The sequence below is a fragment of the Triticum dicoccoides genome, chromosome 1B (genome assembly GCF_002162155.2).
Source record: "Triticum dicoccoides isolate Atlit2015 ecotype Zavitan chromosome 1B, WEW_v2.0, whole genome shotgun sequence".
Taxonomy (NCBI): domain Eukaryota; kingdom Viridiplantae; phylum Streptophyta; class Magnoliopsida; order Poales; family Poaceae; genus Triticum; species Triticum dicoccoides.
Genome location: NC_041381.1, coordinates 599749364 through 599770804, shown reverse-complemented (window position 1 = coordinate 599770804; position 21441 = coordinate 599749364). Strand labels below are relative to the sequence as shown.

At 46.0% G+C, this 21441-nt stretch overlaps 1 protein-coding gene across 1 annotated transcript; it reads left to right on the top strand.

Moving 5' to 3' along the window:
- The first annotated feature begins 8178 nt into the window (after positions 1–8178).
- Positions 8179–11267, top strand: LOC119349001. The gene is made up of 3 exons (XM_037617014.1): positions 8179–8711; positions 9754–9856; positions 10230–11267. Exons 1-2 carry the CDS (start codon positions 8378–8380, stop codon positions 9828–9830), a joined length of 411 nt encoding a protein of 136 aa, XP_037472911.1. The 5' UTR covers positions 8179–8377; the 3' UTR covers positions 9831–9856; positions 10230–11267.
- The last annotated feature ends 10174 nt before the right edge of the window (positions 11268–21441 follow it).

Genomic DNA, 21441 nt, shown 5'->3' with positions numbered 1-21441 from the left:
ATCCATTGCTAGATCCTCCTTGGCCTGTGTTATCTGGTCCTTTAGCTTAGCAATATTCGCATTATGCTGATCCTGTGTCTCCGGGGTAACTGCCGTGGTCAATAAGGTAGCCCAGGCATCCATCAAGCCGGAGAGGACTTGAGCCGGTCGGCGTGCCGGGCCTCCTGCCGCGGCTGCTGATCCAGTAGTATTCATTGCTGCTGCGGATGAAGACTGCAGAGTGGGCTGGGTTCCGGCCATGAAAATAGCAACCCGACTTGGCGGTTCAAAGAGATCCAGAATACTATTACCATCGGAATATCCTTCGAACACACCATCCTAAACTTGGTACAGGGACTCGGTTTCACCAGTGGACGACTCGTCATCGGAATAAATAACCATCTCGCCTTCAGACATTGGTTCAGATCCGATCCCATGGACACATCCTACGAACGCACGCTTCTTGGCGGGTTTCACCCGGGCAGGGCTTGCACGCTGAGCCGTCTCGACGAGGTCGGTGTAGATGTCCGGCTAAGGGCCCGGTTCTCCGATCTTGCCGATGAAGACGTGAATTCCACCAAAGGGGACGCGGTACCCATACTCGATTGAGCCGGCCTCGGGGCCCCATCCTTCGTCGTCGATGTAGAGCTTGCCGCGATGACATTTGGTCATCCGGCTGACCACGTACCCCTTAAGTCCTTCAGAGCAGCACTTCAAGAACTCGACACCATCGTACGATAGCCCCACAGTGGGCGCCAACTGTCGTGGAATTAACATGTCAGATGTCCTCATGAAAGGACTTAGTTGTGGATCCATTGCTACGGGTTAGCTTGAAGGGGTTAAAGCGGACAAGGGACACAGGAGTTTTATACTAGTTTGGCCCCTTCGATGAAGGTAAAAGCCTACGTCTAGTTGTGATGGGATTGATTGAGGTTTCGATGATCAGGGAGCAAATACGCTTTCCTGAGTCTCGAGTTGTTGTCTGTTGTCCCTAAACCGCCGCCGGGTCATCCCTTTATATACACAGGTTGATGCCCGGTCGGTCTACAAAGTCCCGAGGCCGACTCATACAAGGGTTTGGCTCGGTCTCTTCTTTCCTAACTTACAACACAAGTTTACATAACCATGGCGGTTTGCTATTACGGTCCCTAATCTGCCTTTGGGCGTCGGGCCTCTAAGCTTCATAGTAAAACGCCATCTTCTGAGTCTTCATGGGATTCAATATGGTTGAGGGTAAACCGGCCCCTCCTGGGCCGTTTATACTCAATAGTTATATCCCCAACAGAGACCGCGGAATTCGCGTTGCTTGACCTTCATGATACCAGTTGGAATATGGTACTTGCGGAATTGGTCCTTGAAATTAGTCCAAGTGATTTCTTCGCCCGCAGGCCACATAGCTTTAATATTATCCCACCATATAGCAGCCGCTCCATCAAGATAGTGGGTAGTGAACCGAACCTTGTCAGCTTCTTCAATACAAGAAATTTTCAATCTTCTTTTCAATAGTTCGTAACCAATCATCCGTTTCCAAAGAGTCAACCACTTGTCTGAAACTGGGAGGCTTAGTCCTTTGAAAATGTAACAACTTGGAGTGATGGCCATTTTGATTCCCATTCTATCCAACCATAGCTTGCCCACTTTTTAACAGCTCAATCAGATCATTGTTCCTTCTTTCTTCAAACATGCGCATAATTTGTTCAACGGAGGGTGGATTTGGCGGTGGAGGCGGTGGTTGCGGATACGGCTCGGGGGAGTGTCCTGCCTGTCTTGCTGAGCAACGAACAGGGACATCCTCACAAGCCTGCATGCTGCTGCCTCCTTGCGTCATCCTACTGTTTATTTTTTCCAATAAAAGCAACTGCGATGAGCAACATCCAAACATGGGAAGAGAAGCCAGCGACAAACCTGAAAGATCAAAACGAAAGAATCAAGAAACACAACGAACATAAAAAGTTCCAACATAATTATACACTCGTACAGGAAAGGTAGACACCATGATGGGTGCGACTACTCGCATACATGCAACAATACATCATGGCTCATACAACTACATCTGTACATCACATGACCACTGCGGATACTAGATGATCTAGGACTCTGTCGGTGCTGCTGGATCCTCTCCTGAGTCAGACCCAGATCCTGAAGTGATGACATTAACCAAGATCTTCGGGTTAAAAGTAACATGACGACACTTCCTCATAGGTAGGCGCGGGAGAGAAGGGATCATGGGAGCTGCGGGGTAGCAAGAAGAGAAACCCACTCAGCAGGAGGACTGTGTGGGTTCACAGTCGAGGTGCCCGAGCTACTCGGGGGAGTAACCGGGGAAATTGGCGAGCTAGAACTGGGCACAATATAAGGAGTAAACACCATAGAAGGTGGAGTGCGGTAGGATCTAGCGGCGGCTAAAGCAGTACGAGTATGAGCCAGCTCGCGAGCTAGCTCGTGAATCAAAAGATAACTAGTAGTGATATATCGAGAAAGGTGTCTAGTGTCACTATCAAACGCCAGATCAATGAGAGGAAAGTGAACACGACCATCGTCGTGCAGAGATGGGTAGTAGCGAAAACCTGGGTGATTCTGCATCCGAACCTCAGTATAGCGTAACTCAACAAGAATCTCGAACGCAGCAAACTGGACGGCTTGAGCGGTGGTGGATGCATAACCGCTCCGAGAGGTACGAGTGTAAGAGCCCGATGACGAACTAGCGTGCAGAGTAACCACAACATGATACTCATACACGGAGTCGACTAGACGCTCCCGGTACCCCTGATATGCTGGGTCGTCACCTTGAGGGTACAGTCGACACCATACGTTACGAAGGAGATGCGGTGAAGTGTATGGCTTCAACTCCAAATGGCACGAATATGGCACTAGAGCCATCTACACTCACAACCATTAACCGGTTAGAAATAACAATAAATCTAATGCATGTAATGCATCATCTAGATGCAAACACTAACGACACTCACTTAGCAAGCTAGCTAACGTTTAACTTAACATGTCGGGATCTAGCATGTCCTATAGTCAGCGCGGCTCTGATACCAAGCGTTGTGGCACCCCGGCTCAGAGCAACCGGTTTACCTTGCATTGCCAACCCAGAGATCACATCTTCTGGCAATACACAACATCTTGGTAGAGAAAACAACCACTTTATTGATACTAGCGGAAGCATAGTGCGATATTACATCAAGTAGCAAGGCCAAGCGGCACACTCGGTGCGGTAACACAATATGTACATTATTTAGTGCACATAAAAGGGGCCTCGATCACAACAACTATGTGGCAGTGGAACAACGACGAAGCGGGACTCCATAGCACAGGCACCAATGTGGACACGATCTAGACATGGCAACACTCCGATCCAGTTAGACTTTCCTGAAATATGGCATAACATGCCAGGTCAGTACATTGAATGTACTTGCAAGCTCACAACAAGCATAAACATAATGACAAACAATATCTTGACATTTAATCAAGTTAAATGCAAACAACAACATGCTTCTCATGCCATGCATCCAATCTTGTGTACCGAGTCTCTCGGACTCTCTTACCAACGGCTTGCCTTGCAACCAAACGGTGAATTCGTGGATCACAAACGGAACCTTACTCGGTTCAACGGGTTACCTTGTAACCAAACGGTAATCATTCGCGGATCACAAACAGAACCACAACGGTTAGTCTCACTGACATCATCATGATTCAACCAGTACGATGCAACTAACTTAGTGTGCAAGATTACTTTATAAAAGTTGATCCATGGTTTGACTTACTTACGAACTGGGCCCTTATCCGTGGGCGCGGCTATCGATAGATTTAATACACTATGCAAAGGTAGCACACTGTACCCACACCACGAAACCTGCTGGGGATATAACTATTAGGTATGACCCGCCTAGGAGGGGTCGGGTTATACCTATGGAGGTTCATATAGACGAAGCCCATGAGGATATTGAAGATGGCGCTTCACATGCAAGGGGCCAAGGCCCAAGGGAGACTTAAGGCCCGTAGGAGTAAACCGCCATATGTGTAAGACTTGTATTGTAAGAGATGTATAGTTAGTCATCGAGCCAGACACGTTGTCTATGAGCCGACCGAGACTCCATGAGCCGCTGGGCGTCAACCTGTGTATATAAAGGGATGACCCGACGGTGGTTCAGGGCAAGAAACAACAGATCGAAAACTAGGTCAAGCGTATTCGCTCCCTGGTAATCGAGACATAGGCAATACCACCTCAAACTGTATTAGGCCTTTACCTTCAATGCAAGGGGCCGAACCAGTATAAACCCATGTGTCCTTTGTCCCGTTTAACCCGTTTAAGATAACCTAGTTGCGATGGCTCCACGATTAAGTCCTCACACTAGGACATCTGCCGTGACTATTCCACGACAGTTGGCGCCCATCGTGGGGCCAACACATGGTGGTTTTGAGTTCGTAAGGGGCAGCTTCGAAGGGATCAAGGGATACGCTGTGGGCTAGATGACCAAGAGTTGTCGCGGCAAGCTCTACATCAACGATGCAGGCTGGGGCCCCGAGGCCGGCTCAATTGAGTACAGGTACCAGGTCCCCTTTGGCTGAATTCACGTCTTCATCGGCAAGATCAGTGAGCTGGGCCCTGAGCCGGACATCTGCACCGACATCATCGAGACGGCTTAGCGTGCAAGACCAGCCAGAGCTCAGCCCGGTGTGAAACGTGCCTTCGTGGGATTCATCCATGGGGCGGATCTTGATTGTATCAACTGCAAGACGGCAGGCTTGGGCGCTGTTCCGATGGCGACGGTATTCCAGACCCCTATGAGCCGCCGAACAGGGTCGCAATCTTCATTGCCGAAACACGGTCTGGGCAGAATTCTTCAATTGCGGCATCAATGATCTCCGGGTCAGCGGCGATGATGGCAGCTGGGGCAGGAGGCCCTGTGCGCCCGTCGGCTTAGTTTTTGACTGATTTGTTGGATAAATTGATAGCCTTGTTAATAGTAGAGGTTAGCCCAGCGAATCAAGCTCAGCATAACACGGAAATTGCAAAACTGCGTGACGAGGTAGCACAAGCCAAGGAAGACCCGACGGCGGAGGATGTTAGGATAGCAGTGGAGCGAGCTGCTTTGGATGCTCAAGCACAACGGATCCAGGCTAGTTCCTTCTATCTCTCGTTGGATCAGAACACTTCAAATGAAATCATGAGAAGAAGGCACCGGAGCCGTCTGCCATCGGTTTACGAGGCGAGGAATCTCTTTGGTACACCTAGAGCAGGTACCAGTAACCAGCCGGAGGTAAACTAGGTTGAAGCACCTAGGGATGGAGCGCCGGCTCAACTGCGCATGACGGAGCCACCTCGTTTGAATAATACTCCACCTCAGCGTATGCCAACACCACCGCGTCATTATTCCAACCCTTTGGATAATATGATCGCTGTGGTGACATGATTGGCGGCTCTCCCAGTGGATGGCGATTCTCCAGCAGCGGTTGAAAGACGGAGGGCTAGGGAACTTCTTCAAACATCATTGGTACAACAGGAGGTGTATTCTTACAGTCGAGAGAGGATTCATTCAACCCCTTGCCCAAGCCAGAGTTACAGTAGACACATGGCCGTTTCAAGCAATGACCAGCGCCATAACCAGCTGCGTGGGCATGACCCGCCGTGTGGTGGTGCGCATGGTTTGGACGATCAGGACAGGGCACGCCGCGAAGCTGAGCAGGCGAATCAGCGGGCGGCTCACCAACATCTTCCGTTTTATCCGACGACTTCGGTGGAAGCAGGTGTGGCCTCTAGAACCACTTGTATACCTTGTTTAGTGTCAGCTCTATGTAATGAGCATCCGCCCAAGGACTTTAAAGGACCTCGTAAGGTGCCCAACTACATAGGCGACTTACCCCCTGAGGCATGGATTGAGAGTTATGAGATGGCCATGGAGCTGTTGGGAGTCAGTGATGCTGCGTGTGCCAAATACTTTACCATGATGCTAGATGGGATAGCCCGAACTTGGTTAAAAGGGCTCCTGCTAATTCCATCGGGTCATGGGATGAGCTAAATATCCGGTTTATTCAGAACTTCAAATATACGTGCAAACAACCCATGTCGATTGTGATTTGGATGCTTGCGCCCAAGGAGCGGGCGAGCGAAGGACCCAGTGGGTGCGCCGGGTCAAGGCTATCCTGCACTCATCGGATAACATCAATGCCGGCTCAGCAGTTTTAATGTTGGAGAAGAATTGCCTTTTTTGCCTCTCAAGCAGAAGCTAGGGCGGCTCAAGTGCGATTGCAATGATATGGGGCAGTTGATGGCAGCTTTAGTTAAATATGCCGACTCTGATAGTACCAAGGACCCCGAGTCTGATGATGATAAGCCGGGAAAGGGAAAGAAGAGTGGCAACACCAAGGGTCATCAGCATAACCCGGTGAGTTAAGGGGGCAACGGTAAGCGCAAGGCTGATGGTAATTCACATTTTGTGGCCAACACCAGCATGCAGAATAATGGTCAGCATCGTAAGGGGAGCCACCTCCTTGGGCTGGGGGTGTCAATCTTGGGCATTTGTTGAATCAGCCCTGCCCAAAGCATGGCACGAAGGAAAGGCCATCCACCCACCTTTGGAAAGATTGTCAAATTATGAGGGAGTTAAAAAATTCTGATTTTTTCCAGAACAATCATGGGTCGGGTGGCAGCTCAGGTTCTGGTGGGGGCGGTTCTCATGGCCCGGTTTATGGAGGTGGCGGTTCTAATTCTGGCTTCCAGGGTCACGAACACCATCAAGGTAATCAGGGTGGTTACAAGCAAAGTAATTAGGGTGGATACAATCAATAATCTGGTCAAGGGTATCAGCAGCAATATCAGTCTGGATATCAAAGTCATCAGAAGCAGTTGAATAACGGGCAGTACCACGTCTTCACCACAAGTTTATTCAAGCGGGACCAGAAGCTCCACAAGAGGGCTGTGAACACCGTTGAGCCGGCAGTTCCCCATTACTTGTGATTGTCTGAGCAACCCATTATGTGGAGTCGAGAGGATCACCCACCCCGGGTTGATAATCCGGGTCACTTGGCTTTGGTGGTGGCGCCTCAAGTTGGTGGATACAAATTCACTAAGGTACTCATGGATGTGGGTAGTAGCATTAATATCCTTTACTATGATACTTTCTATTGCATGGGGTTGACTGACGAAAATCTTAAGTCGTCCAATACAGTTTTCCATGGAGTGGTGCCGCGAAAGTTAGTGCACCCTGTAGGCAAGATTGAGGAGGAAGTAGCCTTTGGGGATGAGTATGATTCCAGGCCGAGAAGTTAACCTTTGAAGTGGAAAAATTAGAAGCCCGTACCACGCTCTGCTTGCATGGCCGGCTTATGCCAAGTTCATGGCACGACCTTGCTATGTTTATCTGCATCTTAAGATGCCAGGTTACAAGGGGACCTTCACAGTGCATGGAAGTCAGAAAATAGCTTTGGAGTGTGAAGATGGTGACCCTGCCTATGCTGAATCTGTCTTCTTAACAGAGGAGTTGAAGTTCTATAAACAAAATGTTGATCTGGCCGATATGACATCATTGAAAAAGCCAACCACAGAGCATGATCCGGTGTTGAAGTTTAAGTCGGCCGATGACACTAAGCTAGTTGACTTTGTTCCTGGCGATTCATCCAAGCAGTTCAGTATCAGTGCTAACCTGGATCCTAAATAGGAAAGCGCGCTCATCGAGTTCATCCATGAGAATCGGGACATCTTTGCGTGGAAACCTTGTGACATGCCGGGTGTACCGAGAGAACTCGCTAAGCATACTCTTAATATTGATCTGAAGTTTAAGCCGGTCAAGCAATTTCTTCGTCGCTTCAATGAGGAGAGGCGTAAAGCCATTGGTGAAGAAGTGGCCCGGCTCTTGGTGGCTGGGTTCATCTTTGAAGTTTTTCATCCTGAGTGGTTGGCCAATTCGGTGCTGGTGCTTACACTACTAGGAAAAAGCTTATAGACAACTGATTACCAGTAGCGCGCTATATTGACTTACGCTACTGCTATTTACTAGTAGCGCGTGGCTAAAAATAACACGCTATTAGTAAATATTTTCGACCGTGTGACTATAGTAACAGCGTGGATTTTAGACCCACGCTACTACTTTTTTTTTTGAGGATACCCACGCTACTACTAAATGGATAGTTATAGCGCCTGTCATATACCCTGCGCTACCGCTACCCCAATCCCATGCTGGACCACACCCCCGATCCATTCCCACAGCCCACCAACCGTCCCAGTCCACTCCCACGCCCCACCCACCCCCGCGATCCAGATTCCCTTCGATCTACCTTGTCTCCTCTCCTACGTCGGCCTCCCTTCCACCTACTCTCCTCTCCTCTTCCGCCGGGATCCCCTCCCCATTCTTCTTCGATTGCTGTCGTCCCCATATATCCCTCTCTCCGATCCATGGCGGCATCCTACAGGCCGTACGGGCGCGCAGCCTTCCTCCACCACTCGGCCGACCAGGCCCATCGTGGCGGCCAGCCCGGGCTGCTCCCCGCCATGGCGTGGAGGCGGGGCGTGGCGGCGACCCCGAGGGCGAGCCTAGTGGCGGCGCGGACGGAGACGGAGGAGGCGGTGTACGAGGCGGTGATGCCGCAGGCCGTGCTGGTGGAGGATCTGCAGGGGCGCGGGCGGCATGAGAGGCTGAGGCGGTCAGGCGCCTGTGGCGGGACGAGCAGCTGGAGCAGGAGGGCAACGCCGAGCTTGGCATCTGTCCGAGACAACATGACCAAGAGAGGTAATTGACCATAATTTCTCAATCTGATGAAGGTGTTCTATTTTGTGTAATTTAGCTGTGTGGATTTCCTGCATGATTGTCTTGAGCTCTAGACAAAAGTTGGTTGGAGCAGAGAAGATATGTTTGTTCTTAGACATTTTATTTCAGTTGTTTGTGCAGCATAGTCATGGTCATGCACATGTCAGTTTTCAGTCAGAGCTAGCACCATATATTTTCCCAGCTGTAGGAGAGACCATAGTTGAGTTAAGTTTCGGGTTAATGCCCTTGGCGTTTCAGGCAAGTGCCAGGAATTTATCATGATTAGTTGAAAACTTGAAATCTTACAAGAGGAAGATGCCATCCCGGGGGCGCACGGGCAAATTCACTTTCACTGGAGCACACCATTGGCGGTTGATTTGGTGTGCTTTTCTGCAGTTCAGCTGTGCTTTTCTGCAGTTTGGCTGTTCACACGAGATATTTAGATCAAGCAGATATTGTTAATTGCTTCTTACTTATTTAGATCTGCAACTATATGATTTTATTTTTGCCCAGTTGAGCCTACATGTCAATCATAGGAGTTACATGCTAGCATCATAACTTTGAGTCGTTTGATGTTTATCCAACTAGAATTCCACTTTTAGGTTGTTGTGACTGGATTAATTATTCCATGGCGCGTGCCACTACATCCATTGCCTGCCATCCCTACTTCTAATGCGTCCTTCCTCCTCTCCCCCCTGCATATGTATATGTACGCTCCTCTCCTTGGAACATCTCATGCTTCCATATCAAGCTTCTCAACTCTGACTTGCCATACACAAGTTAAAATATGATTTTTTTGTTGGGTGCTTACTAAGTACGAATGAACAATTTTTCTCTTTCATGCGCCACAGATGTACAGAGAGGTGATAGGGAAATTTGTAGCAGCTAAATAATATTTAATAAGGTAAAAAAGTCTGAGAGGTGTCAATAGCATGTGGTTGTATGTATATTACTCCGCATGAATGACTATTTTTTTGTTTGCTGCTATTGTTCCCACTTATTAATGAGTTGTTCTGGAATGAAGAGGACAACGGGGAAGTAGTAATTTGCATCTTGGGGTTTGAGAGTGTATTTCTCAAGCTATTCTGGTGGGTGAACTGACGGGAATTAATGAAAAGTTATGTCAGGTAATATTCCTTTTTCTACTTTCTCGATTATATTTCACATGTTCCCCTGCTTTATTGTGACATCAAAGCATTCTGCAAATTCTTTTGTAATTCAATGCACCATTCCCAAACTCCAAGTTGGCCTTATTATTTGCATCTATGTAATGAATAAGTCGCAGCATTTACTTATCTCAATGGTAAATTGCATTGCAATGAGTTTTGCTACCGTCTCTTGATCTCAAAAGTACCATGTATTATTGGGCAGCTTGAAAGCTACAAAGTTGTAGTTTATTTGTGCTACAGAATATTAAAAGCCATACAATTTGGTCTGGGTAGTCTCATACAAAAATCCATTCACGTGTTCAATACCTAACACATTCCGTCCTATTTGTAGTGTTCCTATAGCCCAATGGAAGTTGCATTTTTTCCATCATGTGAGTCTGAAGGATTGTTCATCATAGAAATGTCCAGTTGACAGATTTCTGAGTTGTCCTGATTTTGCGTCCATGGCCAAACCCAGGTACCTACAAACTCCCCTATGTTCTGTTTTAGAACAACTCTGTTTTTCTGCTACTCAAATAGACCGTAATACTAGAACAATTGTGTAGCTAGATAGATCATTGTTGGTTCTGATGCTTATTAGTTGACACACCAAGTGTTTGTTACTGCTGATGATTACTATTACTACAACAATAATACATCTGCAACCAAGAGTTAAATGGAAATGACCTGACAGGAAAGGGTACAATGTTGGTAATACGTCTGTTGTTTCCGATGCCTTCTTGATTGCTTGCGAATGACCTGGGAATTACTTCTACTTGGTGCACAACCTTTGCTTGTTACAATTTGCCTCAAAAGCTTAGATTTGGAATCTATAATAAGATTTGGTACTGCCTTGGAATTTCTTATCTCCTTTCACTTGTGGTCATGCCTAGCACCGTATCCTTCTTAAGTTGGGTTTTCCCCAATTTCTAGGATTGGTCTGTTTGGTACTGCTTATAATTCATATATACTATGATGCTACTATATGCTTTTGTTTCTGATGTTATACTGTACTAATGCTCCAGGTCATTGTGAGTTCCTAGTAGTGGTCTTGGTTTATTGTTTAATTCCAGGATTTGTGAGTTCCTAGTAGGGAACACATGGGCATGAGACATCGACACAGGGCTGCAGTGGCAACGATGACGACGATATCGACATTGTCACGGTGCTGCGGCGACGACGACGACATCAACACCACCAACACCGGCTTGCGGAGGCGACGACGCCGACAACCTATATGGGTGGCGTATATTGTATATATACATTAATTATCTATGTCAGATATGTAAGATTGATTGTACGCATAACATATATGTATTATGAAATGCACGATTGATTGTACGCATAACATATATGTATTATGAAATGCACGTATGTGAGTACTATGAAATGTATGTCTAAACTGGAATAGGTACATTTTTCCTAACTAGTTACTAGTAGCGTGGGTGTATCATATATGCGCTACTACTATTCCATTAGTAGTAGCATGGGCTTGGGATAGTAGTAGCTTGGGGCACCAACGCTACTGCTATGTCTGTTTAACAGTAGCGTGGGGTAAAAAATGCGCTACTGTTAAAATTTAGCTGTAGCACCGTAGCAGTAGCACGGGTACCTACGCTACTGCTATGCAAAAAACCTACGCTACTGGTATTGTTTTTCCTAGTAGTGTTAAGAAGAATGGCATGTGTGTGGACTACACAGACTTAAATAAGGCTTGTTCGGCTGATCTTTTTGCCCTCCCTCGTATTGATCAAATCATTGATGCTATGGCGGGTTGTGAGCGTTTGAGTTTTTTGGATGCTTATTCTTCTTATCATCAGATAAAGATGGCAGTTAAGGACCAGGAGAAGACAACTTTTATTACTCCCTTTGGAGCCTTCTGCTATTTGTCTATGCCTTTTGGGCTCAAAAGTGCCTAGGCGACTTACCAGCAATGTGTGTAGAATTGTCTTCACAGTCAGATTGGGCGTAATGTTCATGTTTATGTGGATGATATTGTGGTGAAGTGAAGAGAGAAGGATACTTTGATAGATGATTTGAAGGAAACTTTCGACAATCTCCGGGTTTATAGGATGATGCTTAACCCGGCCAAATGCATTTTTGGTGTACCAGTAGGTAAGCTTTTGGGTTTTTTTGGTCTCTAACAGAGGCATTAAAGCTAACCCAAATAAGATCAAGGCCATTACCTCCTTGGCAAAGCCGGTGTGTATCAATGATGTTCAACGTCTGGCGGGTCGTATTGCTGCTTTAAGCCGGTTCATAAGCTGGTTGGGTGAGAAGGCCATACCATTGTACCAGATGATGAAGAAAATAGATAAGTTTGTCTGGAGTGATGCTGCTAATGACGCGTTTGAAGCTTTGAAGAAACAGCTAGTTGAGCCGCCAGTCCTTGATGCTCCTATTGCTATGGAGCCGTTGTTATTATATGTGGCTGCTAATGCCCGAGCTGTTAGTGTAGCTGTTGTGGTAGAACGGAAGGAAGCAAGCAAGGAATATCTAGTTCAACAACCGGTTTACTATATCAGTGAAGTACTCATTGAGTCCAAGCAGAGGTATCTGCACTGGCAGAAGCTTGTTTATGGGATGTTCATGGCTAGTAGGAAGCTTAAGCAATATTTTTTGGGTCATCCCATCACTGTGGTTAGTTATGCTCCCTTAGGGGATATTATCCAAAACAGAGAAGCCACAGGTCGGGTGGCTAAGTGGGCCATTGAGCTCGGACCTCATGGTTTAAAGTATATGCCTCGCACGGCCATCAAATCTCTAGCACTTGTGGATTTCATCAATGATTGGACAGAGCTGTAGATGCCCGAGGAGAAGCCAGATAACACATATTGGACTATTCATTTTGATGGGTCCATGCAATTGGAGGGCTCGGGGCCTGGAGTTGTCTTAACTTCCCCTCGAGGTGACAAGTTTTGTTATGTTTTAAGGTTGATGTTTCCTGCACTAACAATGCAGCTGAGTATGAAGCCTTGCTCCATGGCCTTCGGATGATTAAGGAGATGAACTTATGTCGGGTGAGATGTTTTGGCGACTCAGACTTGGTGGCTCAGCAAGTTTCAGGCAAATGGGATTCTAAGGATCCACTCATGGGGCTTATCACCGAGAGGTTGATACTATTGCTGGGCACTTCAAGGGTTATCAAGTGGAACACATTGATCACAGGAAGAATGTGGTAGCTGATGCCTTAAGCCGGTTGGGGTCTCAGCGTAAGCTGGTGCCACCTAATACTTTCTTGGATATTCTGCATAACCCTTCTATCAAATTGCCTACAGAGGAAGATCTAGCTATTCCTGACCCGGAAGCACGATTGGTGGCGGCTCTTCATGCTATCCCTAATTGGACAGTCCCATATTTGGCTTATATGACTCGGGGCGAGTTACCTGAGGATGAAACTTTGGCCAGGCAGATAACCCGGCGGTCTAAATCAATGACAATTGCCAATGGCGAGTTACACCATTGCAGTGTCACTGGGGCATTTCAGCATTGCGTTTCTCCCTAGTGATACCCGTCATGACTCGTCCCACGTGGCGGCTTATGTTGAAGCTGATAATAAAAGAGCACGTCAGGATGCACTTGACCTGTTAGATGAGGAGCGTGACCTTGCGGCGGCTCACTCGGTGATTTACCAACAAGATCTACGCCGCTATCACAGCCGCCGGGTTAAGACTAGAACCTTTCAAGAAGGTGACTTGGTGCTCCGACTCATCCAGGATCAAACCGACATGCACAAGCTATCCCCACCTTGGGAAGGACCCTTTATGGTCAGCAAGAATTTGAACAACGGGTCATACTATCTCATCGATGTTCAAGACTACAAGGACTCACGTCAGTCGGAGGAGGAGACCCGCCAGCCGTGGAATATTGCTCATCTTTGGCCTTACTACACTAGAGCCACCGACTCTTACGATGTACATAGTTTGATAATGTATATATTATGATGATTATAATAAAGCCGGCATCCCTGATAAAGCAGGGCCTCTGTCATTTCATTTCCACGAATAATGAGTCTTTTTCATCATAATTTCAAAGGTCACTTGGGGGCTTCTTGCTTGTATTAGAAGCATAGCTGTTGTTACCCTCTTGATCGGTGCAATGCCAAACCTTATGGTCACTAGAGGGCTTCCTGATCGTATTCAAATCACAGCTGTCATTACCCTCTTGATCGGCGCAATACCAAAACCTTATGATCACTAGGGGTCTTCCTAATTGTATTCGAATCATAGCTGTCGTTACCCTCTTGATCGGCCCAAGGCCACAAACCACTTGGGGGCTTCCTGCTCGTATTCGAAGCATAGCTATGACATAACCCTTTTGGACCGGCTTCCTGTTTGTATTCAAAGCATAGCCTTACTTTCTCATTTTGCTTAGTTTTTTGAATGTTTTTTTGGTTCATCTAGCTACTATCTTGACATATGGTTTAAAGTGATTCACGCCATGTAGCCTCAATTCTCACGGCTCATATTTGAAGCATACCCGTGGTTTCTGTTAATCCGACCTGGTGTGAGGCGATAGGTCGCCCGTATATGATGATATTATGTACTTGGAAGTATTGGCTTCTATGTTTTGGGTTATCACCCTTACTGCACGGGTATCATAAGCCGGCAGTACGATTCAATATCACAGGTATGATATTGTTATTATGATTATGTCTAATTCTGACTAAACCAGCCATGTCTATAAACTATTTTAAGCATCAGTGGTTCTATATGAGGTATTATGACCCGCCCTGCGGTAAACCGCGAAGGATCTTGTGATTTACTTGTGTGCAGGATAATCCTAAGTTTCATCTGCACAAGTCAGCATCATGATAAGTGTCAAAGGATAATTATCAAGTGGCGGCACAAACAGCGTTGGGAAAAACATAAGCGTGCATGATGGCACGACAGAGCAAAGTTTTTGCTAGCCTATTACATGACTCAAGGAGCCCAAATGATTAAGTGTTTTTCAGAAGATCATATATATGAACCGTCCAGCGGATCAATCTTCTTGGCTATGATGGCCTGAAGCTTCTGGATAATCCTTCTCCGCTTTTTCGTCCTCCTCTCCTACCTGGAAGGTTGGTGATGACTATTCAATGCCATTCAAGGCTTGGAATTTAGCTTCATCATCAATAAGCTCAGACGGGTCAACTTCAGGAGAAAAAGTGTGCTTACGGATTGGGGGAATGAGATCCATCACTTTATGAGCCATCACAGGCAGCTTCTGGTTTTCTATGTCATAAGTCGGTTGATATCTTGAAAGATCTGTTTCATTGGCAATCAAGCTGGCAAGGTGACGTATCTCCTTCACACACGCAGAAAAGTCTTTCTTATCAAAAGGAGTGCCATCTTCTTTCAAGCTTGGATACCCGGTCGATATATCGGCCGGGTCTAACTCTGGTAGCCATGCTTTGGCCCGACTCAAGGCTTTCACAGCACCAACTCTTGCGGATGACTGCTTCATGTCATTGAACCTCTCAGGCATAACAGAAAGCTTCCTCAAGACCTCAACCAAGAGAGTAGGTGCTTGATTAGCCAGAGAAATTGTGGCCAGTGCGCATTGAGTCGCAGTATAGAGTTGTTCCACAAGCGTATAAACATCCTTCAGCTCCACAAGCATCTCTTGGCTAAGATTGGTGCTCCTGGGACCTGAATAAAAATCATGGATTGGTCAGAGGCGGTCTATATCATCAAGGAAGAGATTCAAAATTGATACTAGTAAGGCAACTCACCAAAAATAGCAGAAACCATCTGAGACACATGGCGTTTTAAGCCGGTAAGCTTAGTGGTCACCTCCTCAAGAGCCGCCTCTGCCTATTCAGCCCACTTTATCAAAGCAGCTTTCTCTTCAGCCCAGGCGCTTTTTTCAACTTCAAAGGTAGTCTTCAGTTTTTCTGTTTCAGCCACGCTGAATTGGAATTTTGAGTCCGCCTTCCGGGTCTCAGATTTTTGCAGCTCCAGATGAGTCTTCACGTCAGACAGCTCTGGTTGAAGTTGAGGAGTGGTGGTTTGTACATACACCGGTTCAAAATCATGGTCAGATTTGGACTACAGAAATGAAGTCCCAAGCAGTTTACAAGCAAGAGTACTTGGCACTTTGGTGATAATGTCTACCGAAAAAAATATTCATACAATGGTTCATGTGATTAAGTCCCAAGCACTTTGCAAGAAAGAGTACTTGGCAGTTGGGGCTAATGCATATTACTTGTATTTCATGGTTATCTTATGATGACCCAGATGTGCTGAAAATAAACACAACCGGCTCCTGGGGGCTACACAAGTAAAGCTCTAATTTATAAAACAATGATGCAAAGGACCGACTGATTCATGCCTATTAAACCGGCCCTTGGGGGCTACGTATTCAATGTTAATCATTACAGATCTTCTTTAACCCGGATTATTTAAGCCGGATTTTGAAGGGTTCTATCAAAGGATATTACTTAAACTCATGGTTAATCCAAGTCTACAACATATTAAATTCCATCATAAACAGTAGACTTGCGGGTTGACAGGATGTGCATAACTCAATAAAGAAGGAGTTCATACCACAACTTTTTGGTGCATCTGCTTCACCATGTCAACTTTAAGATCACGACTGGTGTGCACTTGGTTGAGATAGCCAGAATATACTTCACCAATGCTCAATTGGGAGTAGTTGGCAACGTCAAATCTCACCTTTCGCCGTTTAATGTGTTCTTCCTTGGCAGAGTGCTTGGCCAATATAGTGTGCCTTCCCTGCTCTCTAAAGCTGGTGTTGGTAATCACCACATCGTCATCATGTGTCTAAGCTATTTTAATTGGGCTTGACGATTCAGTGTTCAAGGGATTGTCATTCGCCTGGCCAATGGAAGAGCTAGGAATCTCTGGTGGAGCATCAAGAACAGGATCCTCTTGTTGTGGTGTAGAGGTGTCAGATGTAGGAATTTGCTGCTCCGTTTCAGCAACTTTGGGGCCTTCCCCCGGCTTAGTTACCCTTGCCTTCTTGCTAGGCTTGGCCTTTCCACTACATGGGTCATGAGAGGTCAGTATAAATATAAAGAAGCATAAGGAGAAAATAATAAATAAATATTATTACCCGGGAGCAGTCTTGAAAGCCGGCGGATGAGACTGAGATGAATCGCCGGAAGAGGAACGAGATGTCTCCTCATAATTCGAGTCGAAAGTATTAAGTGGTTGGCAGATGAGACCCGCGAGAGGATAAAAAGAGTTTAAATCGGGGATGACCTCATTTCGACGCTTTCTTGGAGTGTTCGGTAAGTCGGAAGATAATTCTTCACCTCCACTAGTCCGAGTCTATCGCCGGCTCTCATGCTGATGTTTCTTCAAAATAAAGTGAGGATCCAGATGAGCTAAGGAGTGTTAAGAGCTTACTTTCCGGATTACACTTCGAATTTTCTGTCTTGGAAAGGGCTCGGAGTTGGAGGAAATGATAGTTACCTTGTCATCGCCAGCTTGACTAGCCCCCGTGTCATCCTGATGATAATCTGTGTCAACAAGAAAGTTGAAAAAGGAGCCAGGGGAATCAAGGGCTACCTCCGACTCAGAGCTGTCATTCAGTTCAAACAGGTCAGAAGTACTGGATTTCTTCCCCTTCCTCTTGGCGGTCTTCTTGGCGGCTTTCTTGGCAGCCCTAGCCTTTTTGGTAGCTTCATGGTCGTATTTCTTCTTCCAAAAATCATCATCATCCTGTGAAAGTCATCAAAGTTGAGTTTACAGAGTATTTAAGGATGAAGGAAGAAGTAATTTAAAAGTCTCACTTTTGGTGGCGGGTTAGATATGCAGAAAGGGCTTAGGCCCACTTTGCTGCAGTCTGTCGGGTCTTTGTTCAGAAGGGACTTCGTCATTTCGTTGATGGCATCGTTAGTTAAACGCACAGAGCTGTGGCGCAGTGGATCCTTTTTGCCACCCGTGTAAGTACAGATTAAGCCGGTTCGGCGACTCAATGGTATGACCCGCCATGCAACCCAACATTGAACCGAGTGAATGCCAGTTAACCCGTTTCCCAGTAGAGCCTTAGCCTTTGCAATGGTGGGGGCGAGTTTCTTACATTCGGCAGCGGTCAGCTTATCAGGAAGAGGATGTTTTGAGTCAAGACGCAGGGCGCGATAGCCTGGCAGTCGGTTCTCGTCAGCCGGAGAAGTATCCTTGCAATAGAACCATGTCTAGTTCCAATCTTTTAGATGACTTGGCAGGCGAGCGTAGGGGAAAATAGCATATCTTCTTTGCTGAATTGAGATCCTGCCAAGTTCCAAGCTGGGTACGTTCGAATACTCGTTTTGGCGGTTCAAATAAAAGTATTCTCTAAACAGTTCCACACTCGGCTCCTCTTGAAGGTACACCTCACAGAAAACTTGAAAATTGCATATGTTTGACATGGAATTGAGTCCGATGTCTTGAGGATGAAGATAAAAAAAGTGCCGAACGTCTCGGAGGAATTTAGAGCCGGGTGGTGAGAAGCCCCGGTTCATGTGATCAGTAAAGACAATCACTTCGTCATCCTTTGGCCGAGGTTTCTCCTCTTCCGGATTGGGGGCACGATAATGCATGACAGTCTTCTCTGGAAAGTAGCCGGTTTTCACAAAGTCCTTGAGTGTGTTCTCAGTGACAATGGAGGGAACCCAGTTACACGAGGTGGTTGTCTTCGGTGCCATTGTGAAGAAAGAAGCCTAAAAACAAAAAGAAATTTTTTTCGGCTTAAGTTAAGCTGGAGGAAAAGCACTACATCACATATTCAGAATGGCGGCTTAAAAGGGTCCTAATGATATATGACTGATAACCCACAAGTGTAGGGGATGGCAACAACTTTCGAGGGTAGAGTATTCAACCCAAATTTATTGATTCGACACAAGGGGAGCCAAAGAATATTCTTAAGTATTAGCAGTTGAGTTTTCAATTCAACCACTCCTGGATAACTTAGTATCTGCAGCAAAGTATTTAGTAGCAAAGTGGTATGATAGTAATGGTAATAGTAGCAAAAGTAAAGATAATACTTTTGTAGCAATTGTAACAATAGCAACAGAAAAGTAAATAAGCAAAGCACAAGATGTGAAAAGCTCATAGGCATTAGATTAGTGATGGATAATTATGTCGGATGCGATTCCTCATTTAATAGCTATAACATAGAGTGACACAGAACTAGCTCCAATTTATCAATGTAATGTAGGCATGTATTTTGAATATGGTCATACGTGCTTATGGAAAAGAACTTGCATGGCATCTTTTGTCCTACCCTCCGGTGGCAGCGGGGTCCTAGTGGAAACTAAGGGATATTAAGGCCTCCTTTTAATAGAGAACCGGAACAAAGCATTAGCACATGGTGAATACATGAACTCCTCAAACTATGGTCATCACCGAGAAGTATCCCGATTATTGTCACTTCAGGGTTGTCGGATCATAACACATAATAGGTGACTATACACTTGCAAGATAGAATCAAGAACTCACATACATTCATGAAAACATAACAGGTTCAGATCTAAAATCATGGCACTCGGGCCCTAGTGACAAGCATTAAGCATAGCAAAGTCATAGCAACATCAATCTGAGAACATAGTGGATACTAGGGATCAAACCCTAACAAAACTACCTTCATTACATGGTAAATCTCATCCAATCCATCACCGTCCAGCAAGCATACGATGGAATTACTCACGCACAATGGTGAGCATCATGAAATTGGTGATGGAGGATGGTTGATGATGACGACAGCGATGAATCCCCCTCTCCGGAGCCCCGAACGGACTCCAGATCAGCCCTCCCGAGAGAGATTAGGGCTTGGCGGCGGCTCCATATCGTAAAACGCGATGATACTTTTTCTCTGATTTTTTCTCCATGAAACGGAATATATAGAGTTGGAGTTGAGGTCGGCGGAGCTCCAGGGGGCCCACGAGATAGGGGGCACGCCCAGGGGGGGAAGGCGCGCCCCCACCCCCGTGGACAGGGTATGGGCCCCTGGTCTTCATCTTTTGCAAGTATTTTTATATTTTCCAAAACTTATCTCCGTGGATTTTTAGGTCAGTCTGAGAAGGTTTGTTTTCTGCACAATAAACAACATCATGGCAGTTCTGCTGAAAACAACGTCAGTCTGGGTTAGTTTCATTAAAATCATGCAAGTTAGAGTCCAAAACAAGGGCAAAAGTGTTTGGAAAAGTAGATACGTTGGAGACGTATCAACTCCCCCAAGCTTAAACCTTTGCTGGTCCTCAAGAAATTCAGTTGGTAAACTGAAAGTGATAAAGAAAAACATTTACAAACTCTATTTTCTCTTGTTCTTGCAAATATGTAAAGCCAGCATTCAAGTTTCAACAAGTATTATGAACTAACCATACTCACAATAACACTTAGGTCTCACAATTACTCATATCAATGGCATAATCAGCTAGCGAGCGATAATAATAAAACTCGAATGACAACACTTTCTCAAAACAATCTTAAAATGATATAACAAAATGGTATCTCGCTAGCCCTTTCTGAGACCGCAAAACATAAATGCAGAGCACCTTTAAAGATCAAGGACTGACGAAACATTGTAATTCATGGTAAAAGAGATCCAGTCAAGTCATACCCAATATAAACTAATAGTAATACATGCAAATAACAGTGTTCTCTCCAGCGGGTGCTTTTTAATAAGATGGTGATTACTCAACATAAAAGTATATAGATAGGCCCTCCGCAGAGTGAAGCGGGGATTTCTAGAGGTGCCAGAGCTCGATTTTAAAATAGAGATTGAATAATATTTTGAGCGGCATACTTTCACTGTCAACGCAGCAACTATGAGATGGCTATATCTTCCATACTACATGCATTATAGGCAGTTCCCAAATAGAATGGTAAAGGTTTATACACCCCCACCACCAACGTGGATCAGTCCATGGCTTGCTCGAAACAACGAGTGCCTCCAACTGACAACATGTAACACCACGGATGTAACTTTCCATCTTTGTAACTCCAACTCTTGCCATTTTCGTCTATGTGTTATGATATTCCCTCCGTGGTTGGGTTTTTGTCTTTTGTTTTGCACTTTGTTCATGTCATGCATCTCATATCATGTCATCATGGGCATCTCATTTGCATACGTGTTCATCTCATGCATCTGAGCATTTTCCCGTTGTCCGTTTTGCATTCCGACACTCCCACATGCACCGGCGCACCCCTCTAGTCTCTTTTCGTGTGCGGGTGTTAAACGTTCTCGAAATGGAACGAGGCTTGCCAAGTGGCCTTGGTACACCACCGGTAGACCACCTGTTAAGTTTCGTGTCATTTGGAGCTCATTTGATACTCCAACGGTTAACCGCATAACCGCAAAGGCCTCTTTTGGGTTGCAGCCCAACACCCCTCCAAAACAGACCAATAACCCATCTAAGTCACTTCCATGCTCTCCATCGTCGGATCACGATCGTGTGGGCGAAAACTACACTCCATTTGGAGTCTCCTAGCTCCCTCTACCTACAAATATGTGCCCATCGCCGAAATTTTCGTGCAAAAACCCTAGTCTCTCCTTCCTCCGCGCGCCGGACACGTCCGCCCGGCGCCGGACACGTCCGCCGCCGCGCCCTAGCCTCTCGCAGCCCGCCACGTGTT

Bases quoted from the DNA above. Each gene is read 5' to 3' on its own strand.
- LOC119349001 (XM_037617014.1), top strand. From the start codon at position 8,378: ATGGCGGCATCCTACAGGCCGTACGGGCGCGCAGCCTTCCTCCACCAC. The intron at 8,712-9,753 runs GTAATTGACCAT...TCTGGAATGAAG, and splicing joins AGACAACATGACCAAGAGAG to AGGACAACGGGGAAGTAGTA.